This window comes from Ceratotherium simum, chromosome 1 (genome assembly GCF_057802395.1).
Source record: "Ceratotherium simum simum isolate JZ-2026a chromosome 1, ASM5780239v1, whole genome shotgun sequence".
In the NCBI taxonomy this organism is placed as follows: Eukaryota; Metazoa; Chordata; class Mammalia; order Perissodactyla; family Rhinocerotidae; genus Ceratotherium; species Ceratotherium simum.
In genome coordinates, this window is record NC_141900.1 from 86,272,465 (window position 1) to 86,291,754 (window position 19,290).

The 19,290-nt window shown below is 38.6% G+C and overlaps 1 protein-coding gene across 4 annotated transcripts in view; it reads left to right on the plus strand.

Moving 5' to 3' along the window:
* KLHDC10 (kelch domain containing 10) overlaps window positions 1-18,670 on the plus strand; it is a 57,236-nt gene extending 38,566 nt beyond the window's left edge. For all 4 annotated transcript variants that reach the window (XM_004418688.3, XM_014784858.2, XM_087430670.1 and 1 more), the window contains 8 exons: window positions 3,228-3,449; window positions 5,342-5,496; window positions 6,974-7,122; window positions 9,375-9,459; window positions 10,332-10,398; window positions 10,953-11,000; window positions 12,798-12,937; window positions 13,556-18,670. In XM_004418688.3, coding sequence (XP_004418745.2) covers window positions 3,228-3,449; window positions 5,342-5,496; window positions 6,974-7,122; window positions 9,375-9,459; window positions 10,332-10,398; window positions 10,953-11,000; window positions 12,798-12,937; window positions 13,556-13,765 — 1,076 coding nt within the window. In that variant the 3' untranslated portion in view covers window positions 13,766-18,670. The remainder of the gene's footprint in view (window positions 1-3,227; window positions 3,450-5,341; window positions 5,497-6,973; window positions 7,123-9,374; window positions 9,460-10,331; window positions 10,399-10,952; window positions 11,001-12,797; window positions 12,938-13,555) is intronic.
* The last annotated feature ends 620 nt before the right edge of the window (window positions 18,671-19,290 follow it).

Genomic DNA, 19,290 nt, shown 5'->3' on the forward strand with positions numbered 1-19,290 from the left:
CACATGATGAAAATTAATGCTGAGTCTCCATGGCATTCGCCCTGACAAATTCCCATGATTTATTCAAAATAAAATTTGTCTTTCTAATATGTTAGTCACTCATGAGCTATAAATATGTACAGAGAAATCTGTAGTTAACTGTAAAAAGAAGGAAGAGTTACCTCTTTACTCCCAGCTATTAAGATATTAAGACTCCTTGACAGAATGTTTATCAAACATTGATCAGATGCTCTTTACCCAGCAGTTTAATTTGCATAGATAATGAAATTATTTACAGAAGCCAGAACGAGCCAGACCAGCATTGTTTGATAGAAATATTATGTGAGCCACAAAATTTAAAATTTTCTAGTAGCCATATTAAAAAAGTAAAAGACAGGTGACGTTAATTTTAATATTTCTCTTTAACCCGGGATATCAAAAATATCATTTCAACATATGTTCAATATAAAAATTAGTAATTTTATATTCATTTTTGTATACTAAGTCTTTGAAATCCAGTGAGTGTTTTAAATTTAGAGCATATCTCAGTTTGGACCAGCCTCGTTTCAAGTGCTCAGTAGTCATATGTGGCTAGTGGCTGCTGCATTAGACAGTGCGGGACTAGAGTATAGGCTCCAGAGGACAGAAATAGTAGTGGTCTTATCACTGTAGCCCCACCCCTAGCATGGTACCTGGTACATAGCAGGTGTCTGCTAATATTTTTGGTTTAATGAATGAATGAGTGGATAAATACAAAACCATCTTTTCACTGACTCCTCAACCCTTAATCCATGTGAGTTATATTTGTCACAAAAATAGTTGGCAGTAAATATATAATGGAATGTCTTCTCTGCTGTACAGCCATTTAGAGAAAATCTTAGAATATACTGTATGTCTTTTCATTTTTGCCCAAAAGCAGTTTTAAAAACTGTTTGCTCCGGATAATAAAGCAAATTACATTATAGAGATTCTTAAAGTTCCCATCTGTTGACCATAGCAATTCTGTTATGTTTTCTCTTTAAATTTGTCTTGCTAATTCTTAGAAGCATTTGTGTTTTGGGGAGACTTGCATAATCCAACCCCTGTCCCCAAAATCATATCTCTCTTAAGCACAATAATATCAAAGTCCACTGAGAGCTGTACACTGTTTTCATCATCCATGTCACTGTTTACTTTGACCTGATGTTAAAGTCAATGAAACTTCTAGTATCTGTTATATGTTTCCAACTGTTTTTGTTGTTGTGGGTGATACAGGATAGTTGTTCCACATGATCTTCGCCCTTGAGGAGTTTATAATCTATTTGGAGAAGAAAAACAAACATTCATGAAATGAGTAGAGAAAAATTAAATTTGATCAGTGTGCCTTAGGCTTGGTTATAGAAAGGTGAATATAAATACATTTCTCTTCCCTCAAATAGCTCACAGCCGCCTGGCAAGATACGTATATAAACCAATAAACATATTTTAACATAATAACAAGTAGTAATAAATCTGTGAGGTACAAGAATAATATCCCCTTATACAGATGAGGAAGCTGAGACTTAGTGAGGGTCAGTGACTTGCTCAAGGTAGTGGTTAGAAAGAACCTGGATTCAAATCTAGATTTGTAGGAGCCCCTACTCTTTCTTCCACACCACACTTTCTGTGTTTCCAGACTCCTAGAAAGAGAAATTGAGTTCTTCACTTTAGGTAAATCATAGCTCATGAGTAAATTTTCTAACTGATTATAGTTTGCCTAATATTATATTTATTCATGTATTTACATAGTTATGATGTAATAATCTTATTAATTATACGTGTATATCCTAATATTTGAGTAGTATGGTACTGAACTGTAAGGGCCCTAGGGTTTTGTTGATGAGAAAGAGCTGTATGGGCTGGACTTAGTCGCATTTCCACAGCTAGGCATTGGAGGGCAGATAGCCCAGGCCAAGGTCTAACGTTCCAACCAGAGAGACAGACTTAAATAGGCAGCAGTGGGAGAGATCAGGACAAGGCTATGTCATGAAAGGCTCTAAATTGCTGGTTGAGGACTTCGTACTTGAGCAGTAGGGAACCATCAAAAACTCTCCTAACAGGATGGGCTTGAGTAATTTAATGATTCGTTGTTTGTTTGTTTTTTAGTTTCTCTAGATCTGTGCAATTTCTTTTCAGTTCTTGTTTAAAAGTATACCCTAGGAAGTGGGATTTTGATTAAAAAATATATATATATATAAATATATATATAAGGCCTATGTTAGGATGGTAATAAATGTTTATTTGTATAGCAGATGTTTATTAAGTGTCCAGTGTTGTCCTAAATATTAATTAATGTTATACTAGCATCTATTCCTAATATATGAAAGTAGATAAGTCTTTAGGATAACAGACAACTATAGTAGCTTCCTATTCCATACAGTATATGTTTAAGCATCTTTGGTTCTGTAGCTATGTAAGGGTTTGTGTAGACTGGTATAAAAAACTGTAAGGATAATAGAAATAATATAAAGTTTTAGAGTTTTTTACTCTAAAATAATCTTGAAGTAGTTTTTAGTGAACTAGTTGACGTAATTTAAACTTCAGAAAGCTTTCAAATATAAATTGTAGAAATAGCTTTTCTTAGTAAAGCTCATAATAAGTGGAAGATGCTCTTTGAGATGAATATCAGGATATTCTTTGTTAACTGCCATAATGTCTGGAATGGTATTTAAATTCTAAATTTTGCTGTAACTCTTTGAAAGCCAGTTTTCTTTTTAAGTGTGTAATTATATATTGTGAAAAATCATAGGTTTTGTTTATATGTATTTTTATTTATACATGACTCATTCACATTTGTGATTATATTTATGTAGTTCTCTAATATTTTAGTTTAATTTAGTTGGCCTGTGTTTTTTTTTCTCCTCTAAGGAAATAAGAAAATTTGTCCTGTTAGCTTTTGGATTATCAAACCCCACCTCCTTCTTTTCTTGAAAATTTCAGGTTGTCAGCCATTTTCTTGAGTTTATAATGCTATTTTGCCTCCCTTAGAAAAAATCTTTTTACAGTTTTCAAAATCTGAAAGTAATCATATGAAATAGAATTGGAGACCAGCTCCTTAAAATCTTAAGTAGTGTGTGTGAATGTATAAGATAACCTAAGCAAATAAAAAGTTCAACCATGTTATAAATCTTCCCTGATCCCCTTTTAAAGCTAAAATGATTGTTACCAAATTTTGTTTGTGCTTTTAATCTGCTGGGGCATCTGTGGAAAACTGTCCTCTTCTCTCCTAGGCCACAGACCTCCACCAGCACGAAGTGGACATCGTTGTGTGGCAGATAATACCAATCTATATGTGTTTGGAGGTTATAACCCAGATTATGATGAATCGGGAGGGCCAGATAATGAAGACTATCCTCTCTTCAGGGAGCTTTGGCGGTATCATTTTGCTACGGGAGTATGGCACCAGATGGGCACAGATGGCTATATGCCCCGGGAATTGGCATCTATGTCACGTAAGTGCAAGCAGTTCTGAACTTTTGACTTTACAAAATGTCTGAGAGGTCATGTTCCTTATTAATAATTTATAATAATACTGTAATATGATTAAACCCTGTTAATAGATAGACTTTTTACTGTGGTAATAATATAGCATGTCGAGCAGAATCACTTGGGAGTTGGATAGTTGTGAGTTTGAATCCAGCTGTATACCATTTATTTGCCAGATGATTTTTGGTCTCAAGTTCCTTACCTGTAAAATGGAAATAATAATATCGCAGAGGGTTCAATATAAAGTATCATATATATGCTAGGCAAAATGTAGTAGAAGATCAACAAATGGGGTTTATAACGACGACAATAACTATTGAGCAAAGTACTTTACACATGGTATCTATTTACAACATCCCTGTGATGCCAGTACTGGAATTACTGCCATTGTACAAATGAGGAGACTGAGGCTTTAGAGAGGCCCTGAGGGTAATGGCTAAGAGTAGGGGCTCTGGAGCCAGAATGCCTGGGATTAAATCCCAGCTTGGCAAGGTTCTTCATAGGAAATCTTCAACAAGTTATTTAAACCACTCTCCACTTCTGTTTCATTATCTATAAAAATGGAGGAGAAAATAATAGTTCCTACCACATAGGGTTGTTATGAAGATTAATTTAGAGAGATTAAATAACTCTGCTGAATTATTCACCATAGCCAAGAGGTGGAAGCAACCTAAATGTCCCTCGACTGACGATTGGATTAAGAAAATGTGGTATATATATACAATGGAATACTACTCAGCCATAAAAAAAGACAAAATCGTCCCATTTGCAACAACATGGGTGGGCCTGGAACGTATTATGTTAAGTGAAATAAACCAGAAAGAGAAAGACAAACACTGTATGATCTCACTCATACGTGGAATATAAACCAACACATGGACAGAAAAAACTGTACTGTGGTTACCAGGGGCAGTGGGGGTTGGGGGTGGGCACAAGGGGTGAAGGGAGACATATATATGGTGATGGACAAACAAAAATGCACAACCCAAAATTTCACAATGTTAAAAACCATTAAAACATCAATTAAAAAAAAAAAAAAAGACTTGAAGAAAGAAAAAAAAACCTTATATGACTCTGTTAAACAAAAACTTAACCTCAAAAAAAAAAAAACAAAAAACAACTCTGCTGAGGTCACATGAGAATTTAAACCCAGCTGTCGCTGGCTCCAGAACCCATGCTGTTGACTTTTATACTATATCAGTTGAAGAATTGGTAAAAAAAATGCCATTGAAATAATACAGTAGTACTTTTTGAGAGTATTTGCCATTAGAAAGAGAGAGAACGTATGTGTGAGCGTGTCGTGTGTGTGTGTCATGGCAGGAACAGAAGTGATATAGAGAAGAAGAACACCAAAGTTACCAGCAGGATATTGGTGTTTCTTTTTATCTGGTGGAGGATTAAGATGACAGAAACCATAATTTAAAATGTAGAGATCATTCCCCTGGCAAAAACAGAATGATCCTTTTATCCCTTCATCCTGAGTCCCACTGGGTCTTTGCTAAGGCAAAGATGATACTGCATTTTCTTCTGCTGTGCTACGTACTTTACCTGTCTTGAGTGGCAGTGGTGACCATAGTTCATATCATTCAGTATTGTTATACACAGTGTTTCATGAGTTCCACAAATATGTACTGAATACATGTCACATACCTAACAATGAGCTATGTGATATAGTCCATATTGTGTGATTTAGACATTTTTCTGCAGAACTTGGTAGTAGTTAGATGTCAGTGGTTTGAGCTATCTTCTGAGAGCATTAAAACAGATATTTTTTAGTTTCTCAGTTATTCTGGGTTTGCGTGGGAACACATTGCAGGTAGCCAGTACGTAAATGGAATTTGTGCTTCTTTTTCCCCAGTTGTGCTGCATGGAAACAACTTGTTAGTGTTTGGAGGTACGGGCATCCCATTTGGTGAGAGCAACGGCAATGACGTCCACGTCTGTAACGTGAAGTATAAGAGATGGGCTTTACTCAGCTGTCGGGGAAAGAAACCCAGTCGTATATATGGACAGGTACCAATCTGTGGCCAGTCATGGTGATTGTATTTATTCAGATTTTTCTAGTTCTGGGGACAATGTCAGAATATTTATATTACTACCATTTTTTTTTAATGGAGAAAATATTCACTGTGGTTAATATTTGATTTTTCAGTTCTTTTTGTGTGTGTGAGGAAGATCAGCCCTGTGCTAACATCCATGCTAATCCTCCTCTTTTTGCTGAGGAAGACCGGCTCTGAGCTAACATCTGTTGCCAATCCTCCTCCTTTTTTTTTTCCCCAAAGCCCCAGTAGATAGTTGTATGTCATAGTTGCACATCCTTCTAGTTGCTGTATGTGGGACGCAGCCTCAGGATGGCCGGAGAAGTGGTGCGTCGGTGCGTGCCCAGGATCCGAACCCGGGCTGCCAGTAGCGGAGCGCGCACACTTAACTGCTAAGCCATGGGGCCAGCCTGTGATTTTTCAGTTCTGATGTGAAATTACAATTTGCAAATCTGGTTGCTTGCCTTCTCCTTTCCTTTTTTTCCCTCACTGTTTGTTTCTAGTACAATTTAGGATCATAATCTAGACCCATATGGAAGTTTTTTAAATGTCAGGACCCACCCCACCCCCACTCCCACCCCCAGTGAGAGACTGGGCTTCATATGGTCTGGGTCCTGTCATCTTTAGAGTGATAAGATTCTTTGAAGAGCTTTCTAACCTAAGAGGTAGAGTAGATGATCCCTGCACTTGGTAAGAGACTTTTATACAGATGGATCTGAGCTAAAACTCCAGATTATGTAGAGATTAGTTCTAAGGTGCTTCAAACCTTAGGTTTGAAAAGTTATATCCAAAAAGATAGGGAGCACCCCACCATACATCAGAGACCCTTTGAGAATAAGGGGCTAGCTTAAAACAACCAAGCTTTGGCTTCTTTTTCAACTGGCTGGCATTAGTACTAATAAATAGCTTCTGAGCTATGTGTAGAGGCACGTACTGGATAACTCTGTATCCCACCACAGGAGGCATTTAAACTCTAAGAAATGACCATTACAAAAGCTGAACCTACACTGAAGAAGAATCTGGTGGAAATGTCAAGTTTTTAGGACTGCCAACTCTAGAGTTTTTCCTTAAGAGATTCTGATGGTTTCTTTTCATATCTGCTGCTTCTTCCTGAGAGCATTTTTGTTCAGACTGCTTAGAAAGAGAAGCAGCTTTCCAAGGAAGTGCTCATGTCCATGATATATAAATTTTTTGGTTGGCTGGGACCCCTAAGGATCATCTAATCCCCTTGCCTATCAAGGTAGAACCTTGTTTCCAGTTGAGCAAAGCTTTACCTTTAAAAATCATCTCTGGGTCCTCTAAAATCTTTAGTCCTTTAGGGGTCTGATATTTTAAAAGGTTAAAAAGTACAAGAGAATTTCATAAAACCTGATTTGGGGATATGTAGTAAGTTTACATTCTTTAATCAAGTGTTCACGAGTCAGTTTTGTTCACCTTTTCTCTTTATCCAGGCCATGGCGATCATCAATGGCTCACTTTATGTCTTTGGAGGGACAACTGGCTATATTTACAGCACAGATCTGCACAAATTAGATCTCAATACCAGAGAGTGGACACAACTCAAACCAAACAACCTATCCTGTGATCTACCAGAAGAGAGGTGAGGTTCTAGGATTAAAGCATATTTATTCTTTCTTGCTAAGATTTGACTTTTTTGAGAATATTGGTAATATGGTTTGAAGAAAACCCTTTAGCCTGGCTGTCAGATTCCAGTTCAGCGTTAAAGAAGGGTCTTGTGGTGAGGGAATGATATTTCCTCCTGAACTATATAGAATTTTTTCCATGTTATTTCCTCTTCAGTTTTTCTGCATTAGGCTGGTAGTAACACTTTGAAGAAGAAACCAGTGGTAGCAGTTGCAACTAAATATCATATTACTGGCAAAACAATTACTTTCTAGTTACTTTTTTATTTCCCTTCTTAACTTTCATATTAGGATTCTTTGGCTCATTTGCTCACAGCTCTATAGCCAGAACAGGGAGAACAGGGCACAGTGCCATTCCCATAGTGGTACTCATTGAATATTGATTGGATGGATGAATGGATGGCTGGAAGGAAGGAAGGAAGGGAGGGAGGGAGGAAGGAGGGGAGGAAAGGAGGGAAAAAGGAAGGGAGGGTGGAAGGGAAGAAGAGTCATGCATTTTAATGGCTCTGTCAGACACTCAAACGTCACATGATTCTCTCTAGTTGCCTTCTAGGAGCAGTCCTAGATCTTGCACTTTTCTTTCCTAATAGCAGTTGCCTCTTAAAATTAAACTCACTGAAAAACTTAAAGACATTTTTTCCCCCTCCAGTTTAAAAGCAAAGACAGTAAACAGCTTCTTATTCACCCTGTTTAGGCTACTCCAATATCTCTTTGTTGCCCTTAAACAAAATGGCATAAAGGTGCTAAGGAAGAATTTATCTTCATTGTAATATGTTAGTGGGCTGATTATAGTAGAACTACCATGAGAGGACTTGGGAGATGGACTGTTACTGGAATAATTTTGATGTAATTTATTTTATCAGCACCAGGGCCTTCAGGGAAAGGAGGAAATAGATTAAGTTTTCAAAGCATTTTCACATGGTTGCTTTCTTTGAATCGTTTTTATGGACATACTATAAATTGTTTCAGCTTCTAGCTAGACTACTTGGATAAAAGTTCTAGGGTAGGCGTTTCACACTATATTCACAGTTCTTTGTAGCATAATCTTTCTGATATCTTTGTATCTGTTAAATAAGTATCTTAATTTGAAAGCCCACAGTCTAGGGTTTCTAATTAAACGTAGGCAGATGACTTTTTAAAACTCTGTAATAAGTCCCCTCCTTATACAAGTTATCCCAAAAAGATTATAGAAATCTAGGAAATAGAAATAAGCAAAATGAGGGGCCGGCCCGGTGGCGCAAGCGGTTAGGTGCGCGCGCTCTCCTACGGCGGCCTGGGGTTCGCAGGTTCGGATCCCGGGTGCACATCATCGCACTGCTTGTCAAGCCGTGCTATGGCGGCGTCCCGTATAAAGTAGAGGAAGATGGGCATGGATGTTAGTCCAGGGCCAATCTTCCTCAGCAAAAAAGAGGAGGGTCAGCATCGGATGTTAGCTCAGGGCTGATCTCCCTCACAAAAAAAAAAAAAAGAAAGAAAGAAGCAAAATGAAGAAAATAAAAAACAAAATCTAGACTCAGAGATAACCAGGGGTAACATTTTGGATGTATCCTTATAGTCATTTTCTTTGCATATTTGTTTATCTATAAGTTTTTAATGAGATTATAGCCTATCTGCTCTTACATAACTGGGTTTTTTTCCAGTTGATGACATGAAAAGAAGTTCTCAATATATTAACCATTCTCTGTGCCTACATTCTTATTGTTGCATATTAATCCATTTTATGTGTATTCTTTTTTTTTTTAAATTTTTTTGTGAGGAAGATCAGCCCTGAGCTAACATCCATGCTAATCCTCCTCTTTTTTTTGCTGAGAAACACTGGCTCTGAGCTAACATCTATTGCCAATCCGCCTCCTTTTTTCCCCCCAAAGCCCCAGTAGATAGTTGTATGTCATAGCTGCACGTCCTTCTAGTTGCTGTATGTGGGACACGGCCTCAGCACGGCCGGAGAAGAGGTGCGTCGGTGCGCGCCCGGGATCCGAACCCGGGCCGCCAGTAGCGGAGCGCGCCCACTTAACCGCTAAGCCACGGGGCAGGCCCCCATTTTATGTATATTCTATAATTTAGTTAACCAGTTGACTTTTGTTGAACACTTAGGTTATTTCTAATAATTTATTATTGTAAATAATGATGCAATAAAAAGCCTTGTGGCTAAATCTCAGGTAGATCATTTTTCACTTCATTATAAATGGATTTTATTGTAAATTTTCAGATACAGACATGAAATTGCGCATGATGGGCAGAGGATTTACATCTTGGGCGGTGGTACTTCCTGGACAGCTTATTCCTTAAACAAGGTATATTTAAAAAAAAAAAAGAAGAAGAGGGAGAAGGATAGAGAGAGGCATTTGTCATACTAAGCAAGATAATTCTGTTACTGTAGATATTTTAATTTTTGAGCAGGTTCTTCATCAACACCTGGTTTGTGTTAGATGCTATTTATTGTATAAGGCCAAACTCTGCCCGTGATATACCTTCCAGTTGACAGTCGCATTTGTCACACACTGAAAATACTTCATGAAAATTATCCCTAGCATAAGCTGGATGAAGAAAGTGACTAAAAGGAAGATATAATAGCTTGAATGGATCGACTAAGTAGAATTAGAACCAGGATTCTCAGAATGTCACTTCCCTCTCATCTTCGATGCTGTGTATCTAAAAAGAACAGGCACGTTTAGGGCTACATGTCACTAACTCTAGACAGGTGGGCTCTGAAGGGCTTTTATTCATCCATCCCTGTGGCATTTCTGAATCCACATATCCCAGGGGAAATCTAGGTTAGGCTACAGGGCCCTGGTCTGCTTTGGAACCTTAATGGTCTTTTCAAGTTTTGTCAAACTGCATTCCAGTGTTTTCTTACCAACACTTGCTTTCTTCTGTTATAAAAATGATACATATTCATTGTAGAAAATGTGCAAGTTGCAGAATTACAACTCTTTTACCTCATTTTTTTCCTGTGATTTTTAAAAATTGAAATCATATACGTGCTTGATTTTCAACTGCTTCATTTAATGTTTTGCCTTATGTTAGAATTAGGAAAGTTCAGAGAAAAGCAAAGGAAAAGATTTTTCAACCAAGAATATGTGTTTGTACAGGCTGTTGTTAAAAGTCTGGTTTTCAGGTTAACTAAAATCATTTGTGTGTGTATCACCTTTTTTTTCTCTCCAAGATCCATGCATACAACCTTGAAACGAATGCATGGGAAGAAATTGCAACAAAACCCCATGAAAAAATAGGTAAATTTAAAATATTGATTCATTTATCTTTAATAAATGTATTTTATACTTTTACTGGTTTTGGAAGGGAAAAAGTAATTTTATTGAGTTATATGACAAGTAAAATATCTGTTGAACTGGTATTAGAAATCACTTGTATTCCTTAGCTCAATTATTATTCTTCCTTAGCATTTGAGCAGAGACTTGTAATGAGGATTGTTGAATTCTGTGGAAGTGGGGAAATATGAGTGGGATAAGAAATAGGCACTTAAATCAGGATCTGCCTGTCTCTTTGTGGGTAAAAGGGCTTGGGAAAGCCACTAGTAACCCCTGCCCCCTGCCACCCCACTTTATTTCCCTGGCACCTTAACGTTGTACTGTTATGATGAGACTTCTGGTGGCTTTATTTTAGCATGAAGTAAGGAAGGATTGGAATGACTAGTCAGTATTTGCTTAGAGCAACAAAGGGATTGTTTTAAGTGAGTTACTCATAGTATGTCTTTTGCTATGTCATATCAACGTTGTTCTCAGTCTTTCTGTGAATAATGGAATTTCTGTGTTTATGTGTTTGGCAGGTTTTCCTGCAGCCCGAAGATGTCACAGTTGTGTTCAAATAAAAAATGGTAAGGATTCTAAATAACATTCTGTTTCCAATTTTGTAATTGTATATGCTGAGAATGTCTTATTTCTTAATGATAGCTCCTTAAAAGAGGCCTAACTTTGGGAAGAGTCTATTTCTTGTAGTTTAAACTTAAAGGGAAATCCATAAAGTTATGCCTCTCTCAGCAATTTTCATAAAGTAAACTAGTATGGTGTTTGGGTTCCCTCAGTTATCAGAGAACTTGAAAATCAGTGATAAATAGGCTTTTCTTATACCACCTGATCTTTCAGACCACACCTCAACAGATGTCTGCGGTTACAGTGGGTAATACTAATAACCTTGACATATGAGAGAGACCTTGGTGGATTACAATTGTAATAACTCCTTCAGAGTGTCATTTTATAAAGTTTATTCTGTTCTCTGTCTGTTGCCAAATAGAACTCTTAGCTCATTCTTTGGCCATATCACAGCAGAGGCATTGTACGGCTTTAGAAAGCAGCTGCAGCTGCTTTATCTAAGTGTGACAAATGACTCCTCTCTGGGTAACCTTGCTGTCTCTGAATTTACAGCTTATTTTATAGTTTGATATACCACCTTAAATTTTTTCTGGGAGGAAGGTGTGTATAAATGTATTTGATAGTTTGTATCGTTTCAGCAGCTTAGTTCAGATTTTACTAGGATTGTGCTGTGGCCTCTAGTACAGAGGTGCTTTTTATCATGCTTCTGCTTTTTGGGTAAGATTTACAGATAGTGGCATTGTTCAGCTTTGCCTTTCTAAGAATGGAGCTGTACTTTTCTTGAGTCCTAGCCAAAAAAGTTTCCAGTGTATTTTATAGTTTAATTAAGTATTGGCTTAAACTTGATCTAGTCCTGAATTGACATCTGAGACCAGCCACCATACAAACGGAATTCAGCCTTAGCTTTGAGCATTTAGTTTGAAGATTCACAAAGCCTCTGTTACAAGTTGTCCAATTAGTTATAACTAACTGATTTTACAAAAACAAACAAACAAAAAAACAAAATAACAACAAGAAAAAAACCTTTGATTTTGGGAAGATTTTGTTCCTGACATAAATACCTGTACAGATCAAATGGGGCTTCAAACTGTCTTCTTTGGACTGAAGAAAGCTTGGAGGAGCCTCTTTTGTGCCCCCAAACTGAACATCGCAGTCAATGTTTCTCCTCAGGTTCAATGTCTACATAGAGAACATTTGTCTCTGTGGGCAGATGAATGTCTGTCCTTTCTAGGATGTCATTTAAAAGAAGAGTTCGCAATCTGGTGGCCTGCAAATGTGTTTTGTTTGGCTCATATGTGTATTAAAATTTCTTGAATTAGTGGCTGATACTTAAAAATGTTTCATTTTTTTAAAAAAATTCCAGATTTCCAGCTTCTCTTGAAAAACTGGAAGATCTGGCAATTGCTGACCTTAAGTCCTGCATGGTATTGATCAGCTGGAGCTGCATTGCCATCTCCCCCTTTAGAGCTGTTTGTTCCCTGGACCTCCTACTTGTTTATTTTCCTCAGACCTTGCTCATTCACTTTCTATATGGCACCTGTAGGTATTTGAATTCGAGAACCTGGACGTGAAGCCTCCTTGGAGGCTTACATCCTTAGTCCTAGCAAAGACTCTGACATAGGGTCCAGACTCTGTTGAGGGACAAGACAGCAGCAGGAGAAGACCACACAGCTGAAGTCTCTATGATACGGGGAAATCACGGAACTGGTCCCATGTCGGCTAGCCGTGTGATCTACTATAAGACATGCTGTAGCTGTGGTTCTTTTCCTTTGTCTGATCTTGGCTCTCCCTTTTCTTGATAGATGTGTTTATTTGTGGGGGCTATAATGGAGAAGTGATCCTGGGAGATATCTGGAAGTTGAACCTGCAGACTTTTCAGTGGGTAAAGCTCCCAGCTACCATGCCAGAGCCAGTTTACTTTCACTGTGCAGCTGTTACACCAGTAAGTTTTTATTTTCATATCTTCCTTACATGATTGCAGATGATAAGGAAATCTTTTTAGGGATATTAGCAGGAAAAAAAGATTCTGATGTTAGCAAACCTTAGATTAAGAAGATGTTTTTAAAACTTTCTTCCAAAGCTAGCTCTTCCTCTGAGAAAAGAGGAGAAAAAACATTTATACAAGTTTAAAAGAGCAGCATAAATGTGAAATGCTATGCATGGCATTCAGGCCCTGACAGTGATATCAAAGGTGTTTCCTGGGAGGGCAGAATAGTTTTACCCCCAAGATGCCATGTTACTGAAGATCCTGTGAGGATCTTGAATATGAAGACCTTTATTTTTATCTTTGTATTCCCAGTATTTGGCACAATAGATACTTAATATAGTCTTAAGTTTAATGTTCGTTGAAGTAAAAAAAAACTCTAGTTTTTTCCTTAGTAACTCATTCATTATTTAAAACCTTTTTGATCTCTGAATTTTATTGGGATCAGTGTGAAATTTTTTGTTTCACCTCATCTCAATTCAGCCTACTATGAATTCTTTTTGCTGAATCTTCAGCCTAAATATCTGTTTCTCTCCTATTTGAATTTATCCTCTTTTGACTGCCATTTGTTTATAGGCTGGTTGCATGTACATTCATGGAGGAGTAGTGAACATCCACGAAAACAAACGGACTGGGTCATTGTTTAAGATCTGGTTGGTGGTACCTAGCCTGCTGGAACTGGCGTGGGAGAAGCTGCTTGCGGCCTTCCCTAACCTAGCAAACCTCTCCCGAACACAGCTTCTGCACCTTGGACTCACACAGGGACTCATCGAGCGCTTGAAATGAGGATTTCAGGACTGTTCATTGATACTGGAAATGTTAATTTAAAGAGACTCCTTTATTTATGGGCAGTGTAGAATGTGCTACAAAGAGGATTGGTTACCCTGATCAAGGCCTTATTCAGAAAATACATCAGATGCCTTTCTGTAAATTGGTTTTAAGTTTATGGAATCTCACTTTCCCTTGTGCTTCTTTCTTTGCTTGTCTCCCTCCTGCCCTAATACACACACACACATACTCACATGCTCCCTCTTCCTTGATGAAGTTGAGAGAAAGTCTGAAAGTACCTTAATAATGTTATGAATCAAGATAAGATAAAGAATTTTTTAAAGGAACTCTGAACATATGACCGTGTCAGCCAATGCTCAAGCAACATCATCAATAAAAATAAAATTAAAAAATTTTAAATCCAGCAACAAGAAGAAGTTTTGGGGATAGAACAAGAAGGCTAACCTTGAGAATCTTGCAGGTTATGTGTAAAGCTAGATATTTAACTTACTGTTTTCAAAGATACATCTAATTGAGTAGCTGGATCTCATGGCAGCAGTGGTTGACATCTTGCTGCATAGATACCCAAACCTATCCTTGGACTAGGAAGAAAGTTAAGCAGTTCAGCAGCTCTTGATTAGTGATTTCTTTTCTCATCCTTATGGTGCCAGCAATGGTTCGAGTTGCCTTGTCAAAGACTTATGTGTGTGTTGTAGTTGTGCTGTTTATGGTTGCTCTTAGAAATTATGGCACCAAGAACATTTCAAATCAAGAAACATGGTGGTCAAAGTTCTTTGTTCTGGGCAATTTTGAAATTCTCCTATACTTATTAATGGTTTCAAGTATCTCTTTGACTTCTTCATGGGGAATTGTAGACCCTAAATATGTGGTGTAAATGCCATGGGACATAAACGTAAGCTCGTGAGAGGCCAGAGAAGAGCAGGGCAGGGAGGGCTTCTGCTCTGGTTTGTGAGCTTTGACTGTCATATTGGCCACTTTCTTTCCGAACTTATTTCTTTTCTAACTCTGGGCCTTGTACCTGCCATTTTCTCAGGCAATGGATTTTATCTCTAGAAAGCCAGTTGGCCCTTGATTTTTCCTTGGCTTATTGCCTCCTTTTCTGTCTGCTTTAATGTGCATGGTGCTGTGAATAATTGTCGAGTAATTGGATAAAAGCTCTTGGGGGAAAAGCCACAGGTCATCCTTCCTGAAGAACTATATCATTTTAAAAACCAGCATGAGGAAGGAATGAAAGTGAAGATCATTCACTTTTTGGTGTGAAATTTTAGCTCTGGTTTGTTTTGTGTTGTTTTTTCATTCTAAAAAAGAAATGACCTAAATTTTCACTTAGTTGACCTAAATTTTCACTTACTTTGCCATCAGGCTGCTGGAGTAGTTGGGCAAGTCACTGAGACCTGAGCATTTGGAAGTCCTTAGGTGTATGAAAGGTGCTGAAGGCCTACAAGAGGGCAAAGTGCCGATCATCCCATTGGTTACCTCACAACAGGAGACTCAGATGGGAGATTTGGGACACATTTTTCCTTTAAGTGCCTCTTTTTCACTTAGCTTTTGAAGTTATTCTTCTTTTTCCTTCATCCCAGAAGGGATCTCTTTAGCTCATGTGTGGATTTAAAATCACCTTTGAGTTATGGCTAAAAAGGTGCCATTCAGTGTTCAGTTCTGGGGAAAACAAAACTGTGGCCTCTACTTGGACTCCTAACTTCCAGGCCTTATTATACCATCCCATCCATGTTGGGTTGAGTTCATGGAGCTTGTGTTCTGCAAGGTCTTGTAATAACCACTTACCTGTGAGTTTGGGTCCTTTTGGGGGAGGGAGGAGAGTGGGGGAGAGGCAGGAAAAGGAGCAACTCCTCTAGAGGTCCAACCCCCATCTTGCTGTGACCAGTCTGTTTGACATTTAACCTCTTATCACCCACTGCTAGGCTTGCTTCAAAGACGAGCTTTCTCCAGAGCAAATCAGTCTGAGCAGCCCCATTAGTTCAAAGCTTTGCTGCATGACTCCAGCCTGGTCTCTGGATATTTGGGGGAAACATATCCAGAATTAAACAAGTCATGCTATCTAGGGTGGTGAAGGATTTTTGTCATGGATTTGTATAGGGACCAAAGACTGAACACTCAGCCTCTGTGCTTATTCCCCATGGTCCTTGGGATATAAGCAGGTCTCTAGCTCTGCTATACCAGAGAGCTAGAAAGAGAGTCTGGTTCAATCCACACTTGCTAGCATCCTTTTTTAAGCCTTCTGAGGGCTGTCTTCTTTTAGACTTTGGAGGCCTGACATCCAAAACTTTGTGTGTGATGTTTTCATAAAAGTACACATCCTTGGTCTAAAATGTCTTCTTTTAACATAACACTAGTGAAGATGATGTAGTATGACCAGCTCTGAGTGCCATGGAACCACACGTGTGCACGTGTTCTGGATGCCAAACGAGACTGTGTGTGTGATGACTTAAATGTAGATGACTAGAATTTTATATAAGGGATCCCCAGTCATTTTTGTACCTATAACCAGCACTCTGAAATCCTGACACTGTTACTTGATTTAGGAAGATTTATGTCTGCTGCTTCTCTGCCTCTTTGAGGCACTCCCAGCCATCTTACTGCAGTCCTGTAAATTTAAGTGCAATATATAGTAACACATATGAATATATACAGATTATATATACGGTGTGACTATAAAGCAGGTAGACTACTTTTTAAATTTCTCTTGGGAAAGGCAGCTCATTAATTCAGAGTTAAGTTATACCAAGAATTTGAGATGTGATCAGCTGGCTTAAGCTAACTCTTGGTAAAGCTGGATTTTCAAGTCCATGTTTTCGTACTCCAGTTCTTAGATACTTTTGTTCCTTGGGTTTGTTGGAGTGGAGACCTTTCCCCTGTCATCTTTGTCCTATCTCATGTTTGCATATCTTCCTACATTTCTTTGCCCAGGAACAAGGAAGTCTACCTATAAGGAGTTTCCTAAATGGAGAATTAAAACCTAATATTTAATACTGTCAGTTCTCTTATGTATATGCTAATTTACCTGTGAATGTAATACTTTATTAAATGAAGAAAATGGTGCTTTCTTCATTTAATAAAGTATTTTCCACTTCCTGGAAAATCTATAAACCAATATAGAATAGATTGAAATTTTAAGTATTCTTCAGGGGCCAAGCTGAAACCCTTTCCACTGGCAGAATCTTTTTTCAGGGCCCTAGTGACATGATGTAAATTTGCTCTAATGTATTTATGTTCATTACATAGTTAGATTTAAAAATATAATAATAAACATTAACATTTCTAAGCAAAAGGTATGTTAATAGTGACCTTTGGTTACCAGGAGTAGCAAGAGTAAAGCACAGATCATTGAAATCCATAGATAATCAGTGTTTCAACTTTTCTATTAAATGATTGATTTCTATTTCTTCTTCCTCCCTACCCCTTTCCCACAAGCACCTCCTTTTCAGTGGAGTGGGGCTAATGAGTAGTTAGAAATGGAAAAGACTCACGGAGGGGCTAGAAACCAACAAACATATAAGCAGCCTGATGAGCTGTAATTGGTCAATTTGATGACAACTGTTGAAGGCTGAGCTTAGGACCCATGGGTCGTAATCCTGAGTGTAGATGTTACTCTTCACTCTGCTTCGGCATAGTCTCCTGCCCTGAGTTCTAGGCTGTCTCTCTTATAACCACCAAAGAGCTCTTAGCACCTATGGGAAGAAAAAGCTGTGTATGACGCAGAGGAAATCCCATCATTAGAACATATATCTTTGGCTCTTGACAAATACCTGCTTTTCCTCTATTCTTGCAGGAGCCTTATTTTTTTCCTTTGGAAATACCTTTTCCAGCCATACAGCTTGGCATGTAGGAAAGGTTGAATTATCCTGTAAGACTATGTTGGTCTTACAATTTGTTTTTATGTGGTCTTACAGATGTTTAGAAAGTGGCACTGGTTTCTGAATTGTCTACCTGCCAGCACTCTGATGTAGCACAAAAAGCCATTTTCCTTATTCTTCATTGTTCTGGCATTGAGCTCCAGGATGGATGAGGGTTTATGGTCCCATGATCTTAAGCTCCAAAAACTGGTCACCATTAGCTTAAATTGCTTTGGTTCCCCAAATACCTTGGGACTCTAGGAGCGTTGGCAGGGCCTGAGATAGGCTTGGTAGAGTTCTGTGACCTCCATGTGCATCACCACCAGATCACGTCCAGCAATGGCATTTCCCTTCCAAGGTTATTAGATTCGGTGAAAAGCGACCTCTTCCCTCATCTGGTGTTACGAAAAGAAGTTCTGAGTTGTGCTTCGAAGGTGATACCACTTTTTAGTATAATTTTCATGTTTTTATTTTTGTCACTTTTTAGAAGTTTTTTAAAGGCCCTGCTTAGTCACTGTACAGGGTGAGTCAGAGGCAGTTTCACAAAGCTGTAGTAATTGCTGTTTTACTAGTTGCACATTTAGAATACAAAGGAGGCATCAGAAACACACTGACTTTCTCTAAAGCGATTTCCTTGTACACAGAGTCTGAAGTAGGGACAGTGCCAGGCATTTCCCTGTAAAGGCACCTACCAATGAGGATTTTACTGGAAGAACCTAGGCAAGAAAGAGAAGCCTCTGTCATACACAGTCTGAGGGCGAGCCTGGGCTTGGCTCTTCGTACAGGGTGTGCTTAGGCCACACATGATGCTTGCCTTACTTTAAAAGCTATTTGCCACAGTCCTGTTAAATAGTGTGGACGTCGTTTTGCAGTCTGGTGTGCATGCCGTATGATCAGGACAGCTTTTCCACCTTACCTGGTTTCCTACAAGCAAGTAGGAAATATAGTGAATTTACCCTAAAATGTCCAATCTGTATTTATGTACCTTGTCAGTGTTTTGCTGTTGGTTTTCTAAAACAATCTGATCAATAAATCTTACCCAAATCTATTTGGTTCAAGGCCACCTTGATTGTCCGACAGTACCTGTGTGTTTGTGAGCTCACCTGTATGACCTCTATGCTTACACCGGCCCCCGTGTTTCCACCCACCTCTCTACCACCCCACCAGGGTCCACTTTTCTCTCGAATATCTGTGGGTCATCCACTGTCCACCTCCACTCACTGGGCTCCTTCTCTCTGCTCACCATCTGGAACTCATGGACACACAATAGTCCCCTCAACAGAATGCTGCTCCCTCCAGGACATCAGCAAGGGAGTGACTATGGGGCAGGTCACACTCCCTTTTACTGCCCCATCCATACATTCCCCAAACCACCACTAGACAAGTTTGTATGAATGTATCAAGACTTTTCTGAAGGGCTGGAGGAACTAAGGGAATTCACAGGGAAAATGTGAAACTTTACATACAGAGTCCTGACTCTCTTTATGATTCAAGGGAAAAGCCCCAGGAAGAGGTGAGCTCTTTGCAGGTGTCTTTTGGGAATGAAACCACAGTTCCTAGTTCTGGCCTTGGTCTTCCAGATGCTTCCCTCTCCAGAACTTCTGCTTTGTGTCACTTCATCCTCTAATAGGATCCCTTCTTCCAGCAATACCTTTACTCAAGTCTCTT